We start from the raw sequence: 15,200 nt of genomic DNA, 5'->3' as shown, positions 1-15,200 counted from the left end.
ATTGTTATGTAGCTTCTTTCAACAGCAATATATGTGTGTGTGTGTGTGTGTGTCCTGTAGCTAAAACTCAAATTTACAGTACATTCTCGGATTTTTGAGTCATATCATTCAACCTAATGATGAACTAATAGTGAGCAGTTAGAGGAAACCATACCAGATGAACGTCAGCTTTCTAATGGTTGATCAGAAACCATAACATCTCTGGTAAGACTTGGGATTCGGTTTCGAATTAGTAGAGAGAAATGTGACAATGTAGAGATGATGAGAGTGAGTGTAAGAGAGAGAGAGAGAGAGAGAGAGAGAGAGAGAGAGAGAGAGAGTTTGAGAATGAGAGCAATAGATATAAGAGGAAAATATTGGAAGTCTCAAAGGATTAACAAAAGATTTTGGCTAGAGGGAGTATAAATATTTTAGTGTAAGTTTGATATAATGAGTGCAAAAATGGTTATATATCAATTTCAGATGGAAAAATAAATGGTATGTTAAGAAAAATATTCTTTTTAAAATATTTGAATAGTTCATAGGATTTTGATATCACTTTTTTTTTTCTTCAGAATGTATAAGTAATAATAAGTCATAATTTAGGAATCTTAATTTAGTCTAAATCTTATCTCGATAAAAATGAAAAGGAGAGATGATTCACTGAAACACATGGAAGAAAAAAAAAGTCCACTCTCAATAATATACAAGTAGAGGATCCCAAGTCTCTATTATAACGGGCATACTGTCGTCCTCCATGAACTGTCCTTTTCCTTTTCCTTTTTGATGAACTATGCTTGCTTCACTCTCTCTGTAGATAAATCCCACTTCGAACAAGAGTATAGATTGTAGATGGTTCACCTGACGCAAATAAAAAAGACCTTCCACTATCAATAATATAAGTAGAGGACTCTCTCATATAGATCATACTACCTTAGAAAATGAATTGTCCTTGGCTCCTTGCTTCACTCTCTTTGTAAATAAATTCCACTTGGAAAAACTTAACCACAAGAGAAGAGCACAGGTGGTTCACCAAACACACACATACACACGCAAACCCAAATAAAAAACTAAACTTGTAGGTAAGAATTCAACAAGTAGTAATATTTTCGAGACCAGAAGCATTAACACAACTCTTAACATGTAACAATGGTATAATGATTGAAAGTTCTCCTCGGTTAGATGCTTATGAAGCCCCCATCTTAACAACAACTGCAAACTTGAAAAATCCTCTACTTATATGATAGGCATGGTCCAACTAGCATTGGGTCCCTCATGCATCACTTTTGTCTCCAAGCAGAGAAATGAGATTACTCTAACAGTGAAACACCCAGACCTCCAAATACACGTGGGAACCGCGTGAGTAAATCCCCCCACGCGGTGTATCACATGACCTGTCAGTACAAGGATTTCACAAGGCACACAACAGCACAATTTCACCATAAATAAACTCAATTATAAGAGTCCGGATACAAGTCCACAGGCCACAACAAGCCTTCCAAATATACATCCAAAATACTAAGTTAAAGTCCAAAAAGATACAACATCGTCATCATACCCTCGTAGGGGCTTAATACAACTAACATACGTACTAAAAAGAAAGAAAGCGGCTACTCCTCGCTACCCGCACCTGCGTCCCCTAGCTCTGAAATAATATGCTACGAGGGGTGAGCTTACAGCCCAGCGAGTAGGATCCATACAATCTAAAATAATAACATCACATGTGTATATCCAATGTATGCCTAAATTTACTAATGATAACGACATGCTTATTAAAATGACTTACCACAATTTACTAAGTCAATGCAGTTGATAAAGATTACCAATCACTATCTTGGAACATGCTAGTTTACCAAACATATTATGATCAGTTCACACAGATATAAAGTTTGAGACAATCTCTTATTCGTACACATCTCAATCATAGGTTTACGTGTTATGTACAGCAATAAAATAGCAGTTCAGTCATCTCATGTCTACCAAAACAATAATCATACTTATCATCGCTCACCGAGCTATTCACCACACAGGGTAAATACTCTTACGAAACAATCATCCATCATCACATACATCGAGGGGGGGATATATACACATCTAGCGGTAATGTTACCTACACGTGTATGGCGACACTACATGTGACCGGTTGTCTGTGGCCATCAGACTCAGGACCCCGGTCGTAAGCCCATATCTCACTCTCTCTAAATCATCACCGCCCTCGGCGGGAGAATCAGGAGCCCTCGGCTCATCAACAGACGCCCTAACCCTGCGTCGTCGGGTACCGCTAGAGTTATATCCCCGCCTCACAATCATGTTCTTCTATCATCATAATCTAGTCCTAACTATGCAGTATAACTACCTGAATGCCACACAGGCTTCCCGACCTCAGGTGTAGGCCGCTAATAGTATAGACATATATGATACACTCTGCCCTTAACCCTGGGCTGAGTGAGTAGGGGTACTGCCTAGTCAGAATTCGACTACTAATGATAGGTGGAAGTAGTGCAGTGTTTATACGTGTATAAAGCATGTTATAGTCATCATGATCATTACAGTCCATATTCACAGCAATCATACATCTATGCAACGGTATATCATACAGGACACATGTAAAACATTATCATACACATTAACATTCTCATGATACTATGATGAACAGGTTATAAATAACTACATATGCAAAAGATATAACAGGGAGTACCGACTGCATGCATTAATACTGACATTTCCTACTGTATCATGTTATTCTAGATTTGTATAACTCTACTCGCCTGGGGGGTCTCCACGGTAAGGTAAAACTCGTCCACTAGTCCGGGATCCCAAAATCTTCCTCACGCGGTGTCAATCCTATTAATTCACGCAAGTAAAGTCATTAGCGAACTAATAGAATTAATTATCTTATTAGCACATTTATGTTTGGTACGAGTCAAGGGTATCCTAGGAATCCTATATTATCCCAAAATTAAGGATCAGGTTATAGGGTCCAAATGGCCCCAAATGGGCTAGGCTAGAGGCAAAAGGGGTAGGCCCAAACCCAACCCACAAGCAATAAGGCCTTGGTGGGCTGGGGGCCTAGCCACAGCCCACCAAGGTTGGAATAGTGGGCTGCAGACTGCAGCCCACTCCACAATGGGCTAATGGGCTGAAGCCTGCAGCCCACCCAAACTGGGCTGGTGGGCTGCGGTCTGCAGTCCACCCGAGTCTTGGTGGGCTGCGGCCCGCAGCCCACCCAAACTGGGCTGGTGGGCTGCGGTCTGCAGCCCACCCGAGTCTTGGTGGGCTGCGGCCCGCAGCCCACCCAAACTGGGCTGGTGGGCTGCGGTCTGCAGCCCACCCCAAAGGATTAGTGGGCTGCAGTGGTCTGCAGCCCACTAAGGGGGGAAAATGGGTGGGGTTTAACCCCCCCACCCCTCCACCACATCTCCTTCCACCACCGATGGAAGGAGGGTGAGGCGGAGGGAAGCGCCCACGAGGCTGCGGGGACGCGGGGCTGCGGCGGCGCGGCACGAGGCCGGCGGCGCAGCGCAGGGACGGCGGCGCAGCGCAGGGGCAGCGGCGGCAAGGGTCCGGCACAGCACGAGGCCGAGGAGGGGAAGGAGAAAGGAAAGAAAGGAAGGAGGTTTACCGGAGGGGGGGTCGGCGAGTCGGTGGCTTCGGCGGCTGTCGGCAACCACGAGGGAGAGAGAGAGAAGAAGGGAGGCTGCGGTGAGGGAAGGAAGAGATAAGGGAGATGGGGGGAGGGTGGCGTGCACGGCAAGGAAGGGAAGAGAAGAAGAAAAGAAAAGAGGGAGGGTGGCAGGGTGGCAGGCCGACGCACGTGCTCGGCACGTGCGTCGGTCAGGGAAATTTTTTTTTTTTTTTTTTTAATTTGGGGTGTTACAAACAGTGTCATAAAGGAAATTAAAGAAGAGAAGGCACCCAAGAGGAGACCAAATTATGGATGGGCAAACTAACATGCAAAGTTTATTATGTTGTGGGGCTGCACAAAATTAAATCACTTTAATGGGAAGTTAGTTTTATCATTATTTTCTGCTCAAGAAAAGATGAAACTAACAACATCATCTCTATATTTCAAGCAATACCCACTTTTTCTCTGAAAGAAGCAATTGGAAACTGACACCACTCAGCGGAGCATACATGCAAATTAGAAATATTTTTTCAATAATAAGAAATAAACTTCATAAGAAAACTTGTTGCTCTGCGTGGAAGTGAAATGCTGAATATTTACCTGCATTAGACTACAATAACCCAAATACTAGCCTTGCCACTATTTGGAGGCATTTATGCATCAAAGTCCTGCAGAAATTCAATGTATATGGTTATTAACTGAAAGGAAAAAAGACATAGAAAGTCAACCTTTAAATAGTAAGCTCATTAAATAAATGAAACAAGTAGCCAATATCGTAAGCATGTATGTATACTATAATGCATCTTAAAATGCTGCAGAACCCAAAACAGAAAACTCTGGAACAAGCAAAAAATGCTTCAAAAACATCTGAAATAAATACTGAGTATTAAAATATGAGTTAATTAACTGTGACATACATTTGGGACCATTTTAATAATTTTGTTTAAATTTGATATTTTCACGGAAAGATTTATTAATTATGCAGACAGACAGCAAAATGTAAAAAAAAAATATCAGGTTGTATTTTGTATTAGACAATTGAGGAATTTGCATTTAACATGTTGTCTTTTCACCTATAATAAATATGAGCTAGTTTATTAAATATACGTAGAAAGTATTAAACTCCTAGATTAACTTAACTACACTAATAAGATTACTAAAATATTCTTACCCAATTTAAAATATCTTACTTAACCTAAATTTACATATACTTTTTTTATGTTGGTCGTTGGGGGACCATTGCAGCCTACAATTATTGAAGTCGGATATTTGCATATGTTATCAAATTTATATATACGTTTTCTTTTAGGGAAACTATATTTTATCTTCACTAGCCTAAATATATTTCACTCTTTTATTTGCAGCAGTTTACTCTTTTATGATTATATTTAAACTAAAGTTATTATATATTTCATCATATTTAATTAATTATGAGTTAAATTTGAAAATACCTATTAGAGACAAAATTATAAATAATCAGATAAACTTTTGATGCATAGAAAAGAATACAAATTAGATCTTAGATGATAAAGGCATAACAAGTATATTAAATATATTATATATATAATTTTATTGTTCGAGTTTACTTATTTTTTAATTGATTTATGTTTATTTTTTATGTAAGTTCTTAAGTCTAGTTAACTCATGTAAGCCTTTAAGATAATTCTAATTAAGTCATCTAAGCTTCTAATATAAGTCTGATTAAGTCATGTAAGTCTATAAGATAAGTTTAATTAAGTAATGTAAGCTTTTAAGGCAAGTTCTAATTCAAGTTGTGTAAATCTTTAAAGCTAGTCCTAGTATGGCTCATTGTACATGATCTCTATATATAAAGGGGTTGGGCTCTTTTGTTTAAGCATACAAGGATTGAGAAATTATCGAGTTTAGCTAATTTATTATTATCGTATTTACTATTTTATTATAACTATTAGATCGTCTTATTTTTATAGGAGTAGATTTTAACCGTAGAACACTTTTAAGCTTTCAAACCCTAACCACCATCATCTCCACGAGCCATCCTACCTTATGGCGATCCACCACCACTCTTGGCCTTCTAGCACCCTTCGACGATCGTTGTAATTTCAGATATTTCTACTTATGTCTCGTTCTGATATTTTCTCACTTTTTTATTTCTAATTTATCACGCCAATCTCAGATTTATGTGAAACAAAAACTATTAGAATCCTAATTCATGAATCATGAGGCTATCATCCATAAACATATCATAAGTCTAAATAGTGATTCGACTACAAGTCTAAATAAACTTCTATGTGCTTGCTAGTTTTATGCTCAGCATAATATAGCAAAAAAAAACATAATAACAAACAAAGTGGTGACGAAGATAACAGAGATACAAATATTGCTCAATTAATATAAAAAACAAAAAACAAATGGAACAAATTATTTATTTTTCAACGGATTACATAGAGTACCTATTATGTAACAATTGTAATTGAGTTCTTTGTTATTATTGGTGGCGTAATGTAGACTGATAAAAATCATACAACAGATAGCTCGGTAAACAAGCCAAGATGACTCCACAGACATATAATGGTAACATGAGGTATTTTTCATCACGCTACAAGAGCTCCAGATTACTAATTGAGACCCAACTTTTCTCAAGTTCAATTCTCCTGTGCAACAAAAGTAACGGGATGATAAAACCAGGTAGATACCAATAAGTGTACCGGAGTAGAAGATGCACTTACATGACATACTTTACTCCAGATGACCACAGTAATGCTCACTGAAACATCAATGATTTGATTAAAAGCTGAAGTGGTGAACATCAAAAACAATATATGACGAAGAACGGAAAAATATGGAACAACTAGAGCTTGTAACTATATGATTCCTGCATGGCCTCTTTTCTCTAAAACACATGACATAATAACAGAAAATCTAGTTTATATGTCGAGTCCGAAAGAGTAAAAAATGGGGAAAAAAAGGACATACAAAGTGAAATAATTTGTGACACTTGGTAAAAACTGAGAAGAGAAGTTTGCATGGGAAAACCACGAGGTTTTATTGGGTAACGTTGTTTTCAACCTACGAACCAATTAAATATAAGGGAAATTACGACAAAATTATTGGCATTAATCTCATGTTCAATTTCTGGTCATTGGACAGGAAACCTGAGTCTATTGTTAAAAAACCACTTAGTTAAGCATAAACTATATATGGAACTGAACTGATGTAATACAATCATGCTGCTTCTGTACAGTATATTAGTAACTATGCATAACATTAATAGAGAGGCCAAATTTTGCTGCATCCATGAATTATTGAATCCAATACAAATCATCTGATTGATGGAAAAATCAGTAAAATGTTATGATCTTTGTCTAACGTGCAAGTGCCATGAAATTTCCTTTTCATGTATAATATTGGCAACACATGGAGCTTACCACTGAGAGAATTAGATCAATCCTTATAAACAATGTTGGAGATGTGCTCAACGATCTCCCGACCACTTCCTTCTAGGCTCTCTATGAACGCTGCTGGCATATCCATTAGGTACATGTTTTGGATTGATTTAAGGTATTTAATACCTTGTGGCACCCTCCCAAGATTCTGTAATCCAATAAGGTGCAGATGCTGTAGGCTCTTCATTGTGCCATCCTCTATGTTAATCCAAACAAGTTGTAGCATGTCAGCTAAATACATGTGCTTAAGCTTAGGAAACCATCCTACGAGAAAGGCCAATCCCCGCCCATCATACACCCTGCAGAGATCAAGTATAACAAGGTTAGACATGATAGACAAGGCAGGAAGCGGATCTTCCCGTAGTCCAGACCATCTCATTGTTAACTCCCTAAGAGTTCCAAAACTGCTAAATGTCGAGGGCACCGCCCCATCCTCCAACCTGCCCGTCAACCACAATTTTTGCAGATTCGGTAGAGGTGCTAAAGTTTCCAGATTAAGAATTTCATCTGGGTTACTTGCATAAAGGGAAATTTTACTGAGGTGTGGCATCTTTGCGAGGGAGGCACACAGTGATTCACAATAGCTTTGTCGCACTTTCATGATATAGAGGCTTCTTAGCTGCGTCAAGCTACCAATCTTGTGAACTAAAACTCTGCTGGCTTCTATATTTTGTAAAGTTTGTAAACTTCTCAGACGGCATATATCATTGGAAACCGATGCACCACTTAAGCAATCAAAAGTTCTACACTGCCTGTCATTAATACACCACACGATCAGGTGCCTTAGCTTCTTTAGTATCGTAACTTCCTTCGGCAACTTCAATACAAAAGTACAACTGAGATCCAACGCCTGTAGATTCAAAAGCCTGCCCAGCGATGTGGGGATATTCTTCACTTTAGTATATGATAAATCTAGATAGTGCAAATTAAATAAGTCAGCCACCGCATTGGGCACCTTATCAATATTGGCGTATCTAAGAGAGAGAACCCTTAATAATCTGAAGTTGGATGAAACATTGTGTATGCAAGAAGATGATAATTGCTTGTCAAACAACAAGAAAGAGCGAAGCTGTAGTGAACCTTTGCTAGGTTGTAAGGTCCCACTACCTCTATGAATGGATACACGCCGAGCTTCATCTCCCAGTTCTATTACCTCTGGATTAGCATGTGCAATACCAAACATCTCTTTCCTCGATCTTGTTAGAGTTATTTCTCTAACAAGATCATGAATTTGAAGCACTTTAACCCTTCCAAAGTCATTCCTTTCCACTACTTGTAACAAACACCTATGCACGAGTTCCTTCAGGTAGACTTCAGCCACTTCCTCCATCGTCATCCCTGGTCCCCTCTCCTCAATGAACCCTTCAGCTATCCAGAGCTTAATTATCGTTTTTCTCTTAATCATATAATCTTCAGGGAATAGGCCACAGTATAGGAAGCAATTCTTCAGATAGCTTGGTAGATCGATGAAGCTGAGATTTAGAACCCTATTTGCCACCCCATTCAGCTCTGGGTTATTTTCTAGTTGCCAATTAAGTTGCTTGCAGAATGATCTCCACTCTTGTTCCTCCTTTTCTTTGTAGGAGAGCAGACTGCCAATAGCTATTATAGCTAGTGGCAAGCCTTGGCACTTCTCCACAATCTTGTCGGCCCAATTCTTGAGACTTGCAGGACATCTCTTTCCATCTAGTCTCTCAAAGGCCTTTTTACAGAAGAGATCCCATGCTTCCTCTTTTGATAGAGTTGTTAGCTTCATTTTACGGTCTTCGTCTGCTAATGAGGCCACGTCTTCGCTCCGAGTTGTAATGACTACTCTACTTCCGCAATTGTTTTCTACGAATGTACGTTTTAAAAGTGACCATGCTTCTTTGTTCCACACGTCATCCAAGACAATGAAATACCTTCTTCCGTGCAGATGGCTTTGAAGTGTCTCCACCAATTTGGTATGATCCATCGTGTCAATGTCATTTGGAATTGTCTGATTCTTTTCGAAGAGTTTCTTTGCTATTCTTCTTAATAAATCATCAACCTGAAAGCTTTGAGAGACCGATACCCATGCACGATACCCAAAGTGTCTTTTAGTTGTTTCATTTTTGTAAATGCTACTTGCAAGAGTTGTTTTACCCAATCCCCCCATGCCACAGATGGAAATGATCGCACGACCTTGCTTCCCATCTGTCAACCACTCAATCAGATTTTGGGTTTCCTTTCCAAAACCTACAATTTCATCTTCACTAGTAAAGTAAGGAGATTCTGATACATGCTGCTCCCCGTGAGCATAATTATTTAGGTTGCTACTTCCTCCTCTTTCAGTAATTGAAATGCTATATCTATTTTTTATACTTGTGAGGTTCTGAAGACGGGCTTCGAGTTGTTTAAGCTGATCTGCAATATTGCGCAATGCAACATTATTCTTGGAATAAGGAAAGATTTTCCTGAAAAATCTCATCTTCCTGCTTGTCTGTTGTTTCCCAGTGAGATATGTATACTCATCGATGGTGTCCTCAACCTCGTATGCTACCTTTCTTAATTGTTCCAACCAGGCCTCAAAGGTTTTATCATTGGCTTTATATACATCTGCATGACTTATATAGGCTTGCATCACTACAAACTCACTCTCAATATTCTTCATTCTGTTGTCTACTTCTGTAAGAACGGATATGTCTTTTACTAGCTTGGAGGTTATTGTAGACGTTGCTGATTCAGCCAAGGATGCACCAATCTTTTTAAGGACAAGAAACACCAAAGCTTCCGCCATACTTGCTCTCCTAATTTCAGATTCTTTTTCTTTAGGAGCTCGAATACTAAAAGAAAATTTGCTTCAGCACTGTTGCACTGCAATTATTGAATGGGAAGAATCAGTTGAGTGGAATATGACACTTGCATCCTTGAATATTGGATACAAGAAATCTTCTTAAGCCGAATCAAGACTTTTGTGTTAGGAGAAGGTGGTAGAAAATTCAAGAGAAGGTTATTCTTTTGCTACTTAACACAAAATGAGAAAGATAAAAATTTTAAAATTTTTTACTTCACTTGCACAAGATTAGACTACTTAAAAAAAAAAAAAAAAAAAATATATATATATATATATAGGTTTACATGACTCTTAGATATACTATATGACTTAATTATCATACATGACTCTTAATTATTATATATAACTCTTTGATTTGTATTATCTAGAAAATTCAAAAGGTTATAGTAATTTATTGGCATAGGAAAAATTAAGAGTCACCTCAAAACTAATTGACTAGTCAAATGGCTTGCATACTCTAATTAATCTAATTGACTAGCTAGCTTAATATTCTAACCTAATGCAGTCAATTTGTACCAAACAACAATTAGAACTGTGCATGTGATGGGAGGTGAGGTGAAAGGGAATTTGAAATAATAGCAGATAAACGAGTAAATCACAAATAAGAAAGTCAACAGAGAAGATTGCAACCAAAATCAAACAGCTTTACTTGTTGGTTTATAAAAATATTCATGGAGATTCAAATAGAATATCCAGATAAGTTCAGTTACACTATAAACTACCAAGAAACCAACAAATCATCATTATAATATATATCTAGAAAACTATTAATTCCTTTATCGACATTGTTGAAGATAAAAATTATATGTTTATGTATAAACATAAAGATGGACTAAGATAATATTTATAAATTCCATAGATATAATTATAGATTTTACAAATATTCATCTTTAGATTATGTGAAAATTTATCTTTGGATTCCATAAATATATTTATTTGTGAATTCTATAAATATATATGTGGATTTTATAGATATATTTTAGGAATCCATAATTAGTAATTATCAATCCTAGTTAGTAATTACAAAACTAATAATTAATAACTATAAAAATCTAAAGTTATTATATATAAAATTTGAATATATAAACTACCGAACCTAGTTTTAGTATATTGGTCCAATTCAATATAATGAGTTATATTATTTATAACGGAATGTATTTATAGTTATTATATCTAAAATTTATAGTAGTATCGTAAGAATCAATATTATAATAATGGAACCTAAAGTTTGTAACTATGAAATTTAGAGTTAATATCTACAAAATTCAGAGTTAGTATATATAAAATCCAAAAATACTAATTAAAAAATATAAATCCAGATACACTCTGATATTAATTGAAGAAAAGTAAGAAATAACTTTACTTCTATTGGGAGAATCCATCAAAAGAAACTCCACTCCAAAACTATTTTATATATTTTTATTATTTTGTCACTCAGGTACACACTTGAAGAATATATAATAATATATATATATCCTCTCTTTATATTTACTCTGCTCCACTCTCCTCTAAATCTAAAGTTTACATTCTCTTTCCTAATGAATAAAAAATCGGAAAAGAAAAAAGTCATTTAGTTTTATGTGTCTATGACTTTCTCTGTTAAAATAAGTTTAAGGATGTCATGGTTATTTTTACAAAAAAAAAAAAAATGTGTGAAACTGTAAATAAAATTAAAAGATTCCCATATGCTTTCAAAGATTTATATATAATTATTTTAAGGAGAAACTATATTTTATTTTCACGCCAAAATCCATTTCACAACCTCTGGTTTACATTGCCATAATTTACTCTCTTATAATTATATTCAAATTAAAATTATTATTTTTTATTATATTTAATCAATCAACGGGTTGAAGTTTAAAATACGTTAGACACAAAGTTATAGATAATTTTTTAACACATCAAAATAATATCAATCGGATTCCAGATAATAAATATATTAAATGTATATATATTTTTATCATATCTTTATTATTTGAAATCCGATCAAGATTATTTTAGACACATTAGAAACCTTATCTAATCATCTACAACTTTGTTTTTAATAAATATCTTTAAATTAGACTTATAAATTACTCAAATATGACGAAAAAATAACAGTTTTTTAGTTTTATTTTAACTATAAGAGAGCAAAGTGGCACAAATAATACTTCAAGAGTAAAGTGAATTTAAGCCTACGGACAAAGTGGTAAAATATAATTTTTCCTTTTTTCTTATCATGTGTCTATCATCATTAGAGGTGTAAATGAGTCGAGCTTGAGCAAGCTGCTTAAAATTAGTTTAGAGCCATAGTTTGATGTTTAGGCTTGGCCTAGTTCAACTCAAGCAAACTTGATTGAGCCTGAGCTTGATTATAGGGGAGGAAGCAACTTATCGAAGGAGTAGGAGGAGGAGGATGAGAGGACTGAAGGAGGAGGAGGTAGCGATGGCTTGCTAATGGAGGAGGAGGAGACCGTCAGAGAAGCCGGTCGACGAAGGAGGAGGGTGGTGGAGTGGTTTTTTTTTTACCCCCCGAGAGAGTGTGTGCATGATCATACATTCTCCGTCAAAAATTTAGTTAGAATAATAATAGAAAAGTAATGCATGTCCATTCAATGGTCTTAGCTCGGTTCAGCTCGCTAATTCTTTCGAGTCTAATATATTAGCTCGGCTTGGCTTATTTAGAGCTAGGGCCAAGCCTATGAGCCTCATGAGCCCACTAGCTTTTTTGACTGCCCTATATTGAAGTCATCTAGTGAGCTAGTGGCAAATATGACTTGGCAAGGCATATGATGTGATGTCTTCGGCTTGCTTCGTGCTTCTATAGATAGAATTCAAGAGCATTCTTACAAATCACACCATATTATTTATTTTATAATTCATAACTTATTTTTGAGGATTTTATAATTTACTTTTTTTTTCTATAATTTTTATTTAATATCCTAACATTATTTTAACTAATTGATATTAATTAAATTACCATCCACCATTGTATTTCTTCATCTTCCCCTGAACCACCTCCTCTCACTATAGTTGCCCGTCACCACCATCTTCCCTTGTCTCCCCCTTGTACTCTTCTTCTCTTCCTCCTTTTTTTTTTCCTTCTTTCTCTTTCCTCTTCTCCTCTTCTATTTATCATTACTCCAAGTGGGGATTCACGAGAGAAGATCAAGAAAGCCAAGCATCTCAACCGACTTTATTTTAAGAATGAAAACCTCCGGTTTGAGCATAAAGAGGTGGTGAGGATGATGAAATGGATGTGAGAGAATAGAATGAAGGAGATATGAGTAATTAAGATGTTTTATAAATTATTCAGTGTATTATAATAAAAATATTCCTTTCTTGGTATCATTTTGTTCGTTGCAATTACATTAAGTTAACCCAAGATATTAAATAAAAATTATAAGAAAAAATAAAACATCTCTTGAAGACTAAGTATAATTCACAAAATAGATAAGAAATATTCCCTAAATTCAATAAGCGAGTATATCCAGAAAAAATTATGGCAAACGAGCTGTGGTTTAACAATAGCCGAAAGATAAACTATTGCAAATTAGGAAATTTCAGTAGAAACCATGAAATTAAGTTGAACCAAAGATAAATTGTTGTAAATGATGGTTTTTTGCTCATCAAAAGTCTATTGGAAACAATAGCCTTTGTAGGGCATTTAGGAAAGGTCAGAGACTTAATACTTTGTTTAGATAGTCTGTGAGACAATCACTCACTCTAATGAGGAAATAATAATAAATCATACCAGAAGCCATAGTATCTCACAGTTCCTTCTACCTAGGTGCTGATTGCTGAAGCTGCGTTGTAATAGGTAAGACTGTGAAGTACTACTCAACTTGAACAGTGAATTGCTAAAAAGAACAGCATACCTCTTAACTTTTAGGAAGAAGGATCAAACGCCTCAAAGATGATGCCATCTTCATAGCTTTGAAGAAGAACTGCTTGCCTTCCGGCTACCGCTTGAATTAAGAAAACCTTATGGATCGGTGTTAAATAGACAGTAATGGTGAACGGGGACAAATTGATTTCTATAATTAAAAAGACAAATTAGCCGTTTAATTAGAAGTGCTTGACTTTTCGTCCTGTGACACATTATGGCCTACAAATATTAAATAGACAAGTAGAGGTGTCAAAGAACCGAGTTTGAGCGAGTTGAACCAAAGTTTGCTCGGCTCGAATTTGATTGAAGTTTAGCTCGGCTCAATAAGATTATCGAACTGGCTCAACTCAACTCAAGATGGCTCAATTTTTTTTGAAAAAATATTGCATATTTACTTTATAATTACAATAATACAATATTTTATGGATTGGATAGATAAGTGCGTTATTAACTGTATATACATCACTATAAATTTTAAAAGAGACAAATATACATTATATTATATTAGAAAATAGATTGAACTAATTTAAACCGAGCTTAAATAAGTTGAGTCTAACTCAGCTTGTAGTTGAGCTAAGCTCATAAGTAGCTTTTTTGACAGCTAGATCTACAATATTAATATATATTATTTTTATTTAAAACTATTCTGCAAGAGCTTTTTTGACGGCTAGATCTACAATATTAATATATATTATTTTTATTTAAAACTATTCTACTCGATTAAGTCAAGTCTACATTTTAAGTTTATTAAAATGTCCCAAGCTCAGTTCTGAAAAAAATAAAAGTCCTAACGTTTTTTTCAGAAATATAGCTGGCAAAGGGAATTCAGTTTAAAATATGACAAAAAAAAAATGCCTTATCGAAATAAAATCCTTTCTTCTTCTTTTTTTCTTTCCATGCACCACTGCAAAATTGAATAGTTTCTTATTGTATGAGAGGCGTGCCAAATTTAAAACATTTTTTTTTTTTTTTTGACGTAGGAAAATTTTTAACTTTCTCACAACTTTTAGTAGGAAATAATTCATTAACAACTTGACACCTTGCAAAATTTCCAAGACCCCGCAACAACCGCCAGCCTAGATATGACCGAGTAGCGCTTGCTATGAAAGAAAGTCCTGTCCCGGGGACAATGGCTCATTAATTAGATGCTTATGAATGCATCAGTCTAACAAATACATATAGGGGATTTCTGCCATTATATAAAAAAGTCAGCTTGGGAAGAATATTAAAACAATGAATTATTTTATAGTATGTGTCATCTAGTTTGATGTCTTCTGCAACCTGTAAAGTATGTGTTCGAGCTAGTCTAATCCTTTCCCCTTCAAATCCAGTCTTTGCTCTTATTGGTGGAATAAAGGAGACTGATAAAAATCATACAACATATAACTCAGTAAACAAGCTTAGTAACTAAGCATAACTGTTACACAGTCATGCTGCTTTCTGTACTCTGTTTGAGTAACTAAGCATAATATTAATGGAGAGGCTATT

General features: G+C 35.7%; 2 protein-coding genes and 1 long non-coding RNA gene across 6 annotated transcripts in view; all 3 read right to left on the bottom strand.

Moving 5' to 3' along the window:
- The window catches only part of LOC140771656 (disease resistance protein RPM1-like), a 37,539-nt gene that overhangs the window by 15,084 nt on the left and 7,255 nt on the right, over positions 1-15,200 (bottom strand). The gene's annotated exons all lie outside the window — the stretch shown is intronic.
- LOC140772420 (uncharacterized) lies at positions 810-3,723 on the bottom strand. Its single transcript, XR_012106294.1, has 3 exons — positions 3,602-3,723; positions 2,748-2,823; positions 810-1,624 (listed from the first exon to the last, which is right to left on the bottom strand). It is a non-coding gene; the product is annotated as an uncharacterized lncRNA (long non-coding RNA).
- Positions 6,013-13,819, bottom strand: LOC140772186 (disease resistance protein RPM1-like). 4 transcript variants are annotated; one of them, XR_012106262.1, is made up of 5 exons: positions 13,702-13,784; positions 13,578-13,629; positions 7,012-9,864; positions 6,313-6,350; positions 6,013-6,237 (listed from the first exon to the last, which is right to left on the bottom strand). XR_012106262.1 is itself a non-coding variant. In XM_073114114.1 (5 exons), exons 3-4 carry the CDS (start codon positions 9,785-9,787, stop codon positions 7,028-7,030), a joined length of 2,688 nt encoding a protein of 895 aa, XP_072970215.1. In that variant the 5' UTR covers positions 9,788-9,864; positions 13,578-13,629; positions 13,702-13,784; the 3' UTR covers positions 6,013-6,350; positions 7,012-7,027. The 4 variants fall into 4 exon arrangements, 3 of the variants coding, with proteins under 3 accessions (XP_072970215.1, XP_072970216.1, XP_072970217.1); XM_073114114.1 differs by having other exon boundaries at positions 6,013-6,350; positions 7,012-7,328; positions 7,401-9,864; XM_073114115.1 differs by having other exon boundaries at positions 6,013-6,350.

This window comes from Typha angustifolia, chromosome 12 (assembly GCF_048772165.1).
Source record: "Typha angustifolia cultivar Huaian chromosome 12, ASM4877216v1, whole genome shotgun sequence".
Lineage (NCBI taxonomy): Eukaryota > Viridiplantae > Streptophyta > Magnoliopsida > Poales > Typhaceae > Typha > Typha angustifolia.
This window is presented reverse-complemented; position numbering and strand designations above follow the sequence as displayed.

Coding starts and splice junctions, on each gene's coding strand:
- LOC140772186 (XM_073114116.1), bottom strand. CDS start 9,787: ATGGCGGAAGCTTTGGTGTTTCTTGTCCTTAAAAAGATTGGTGCATCC.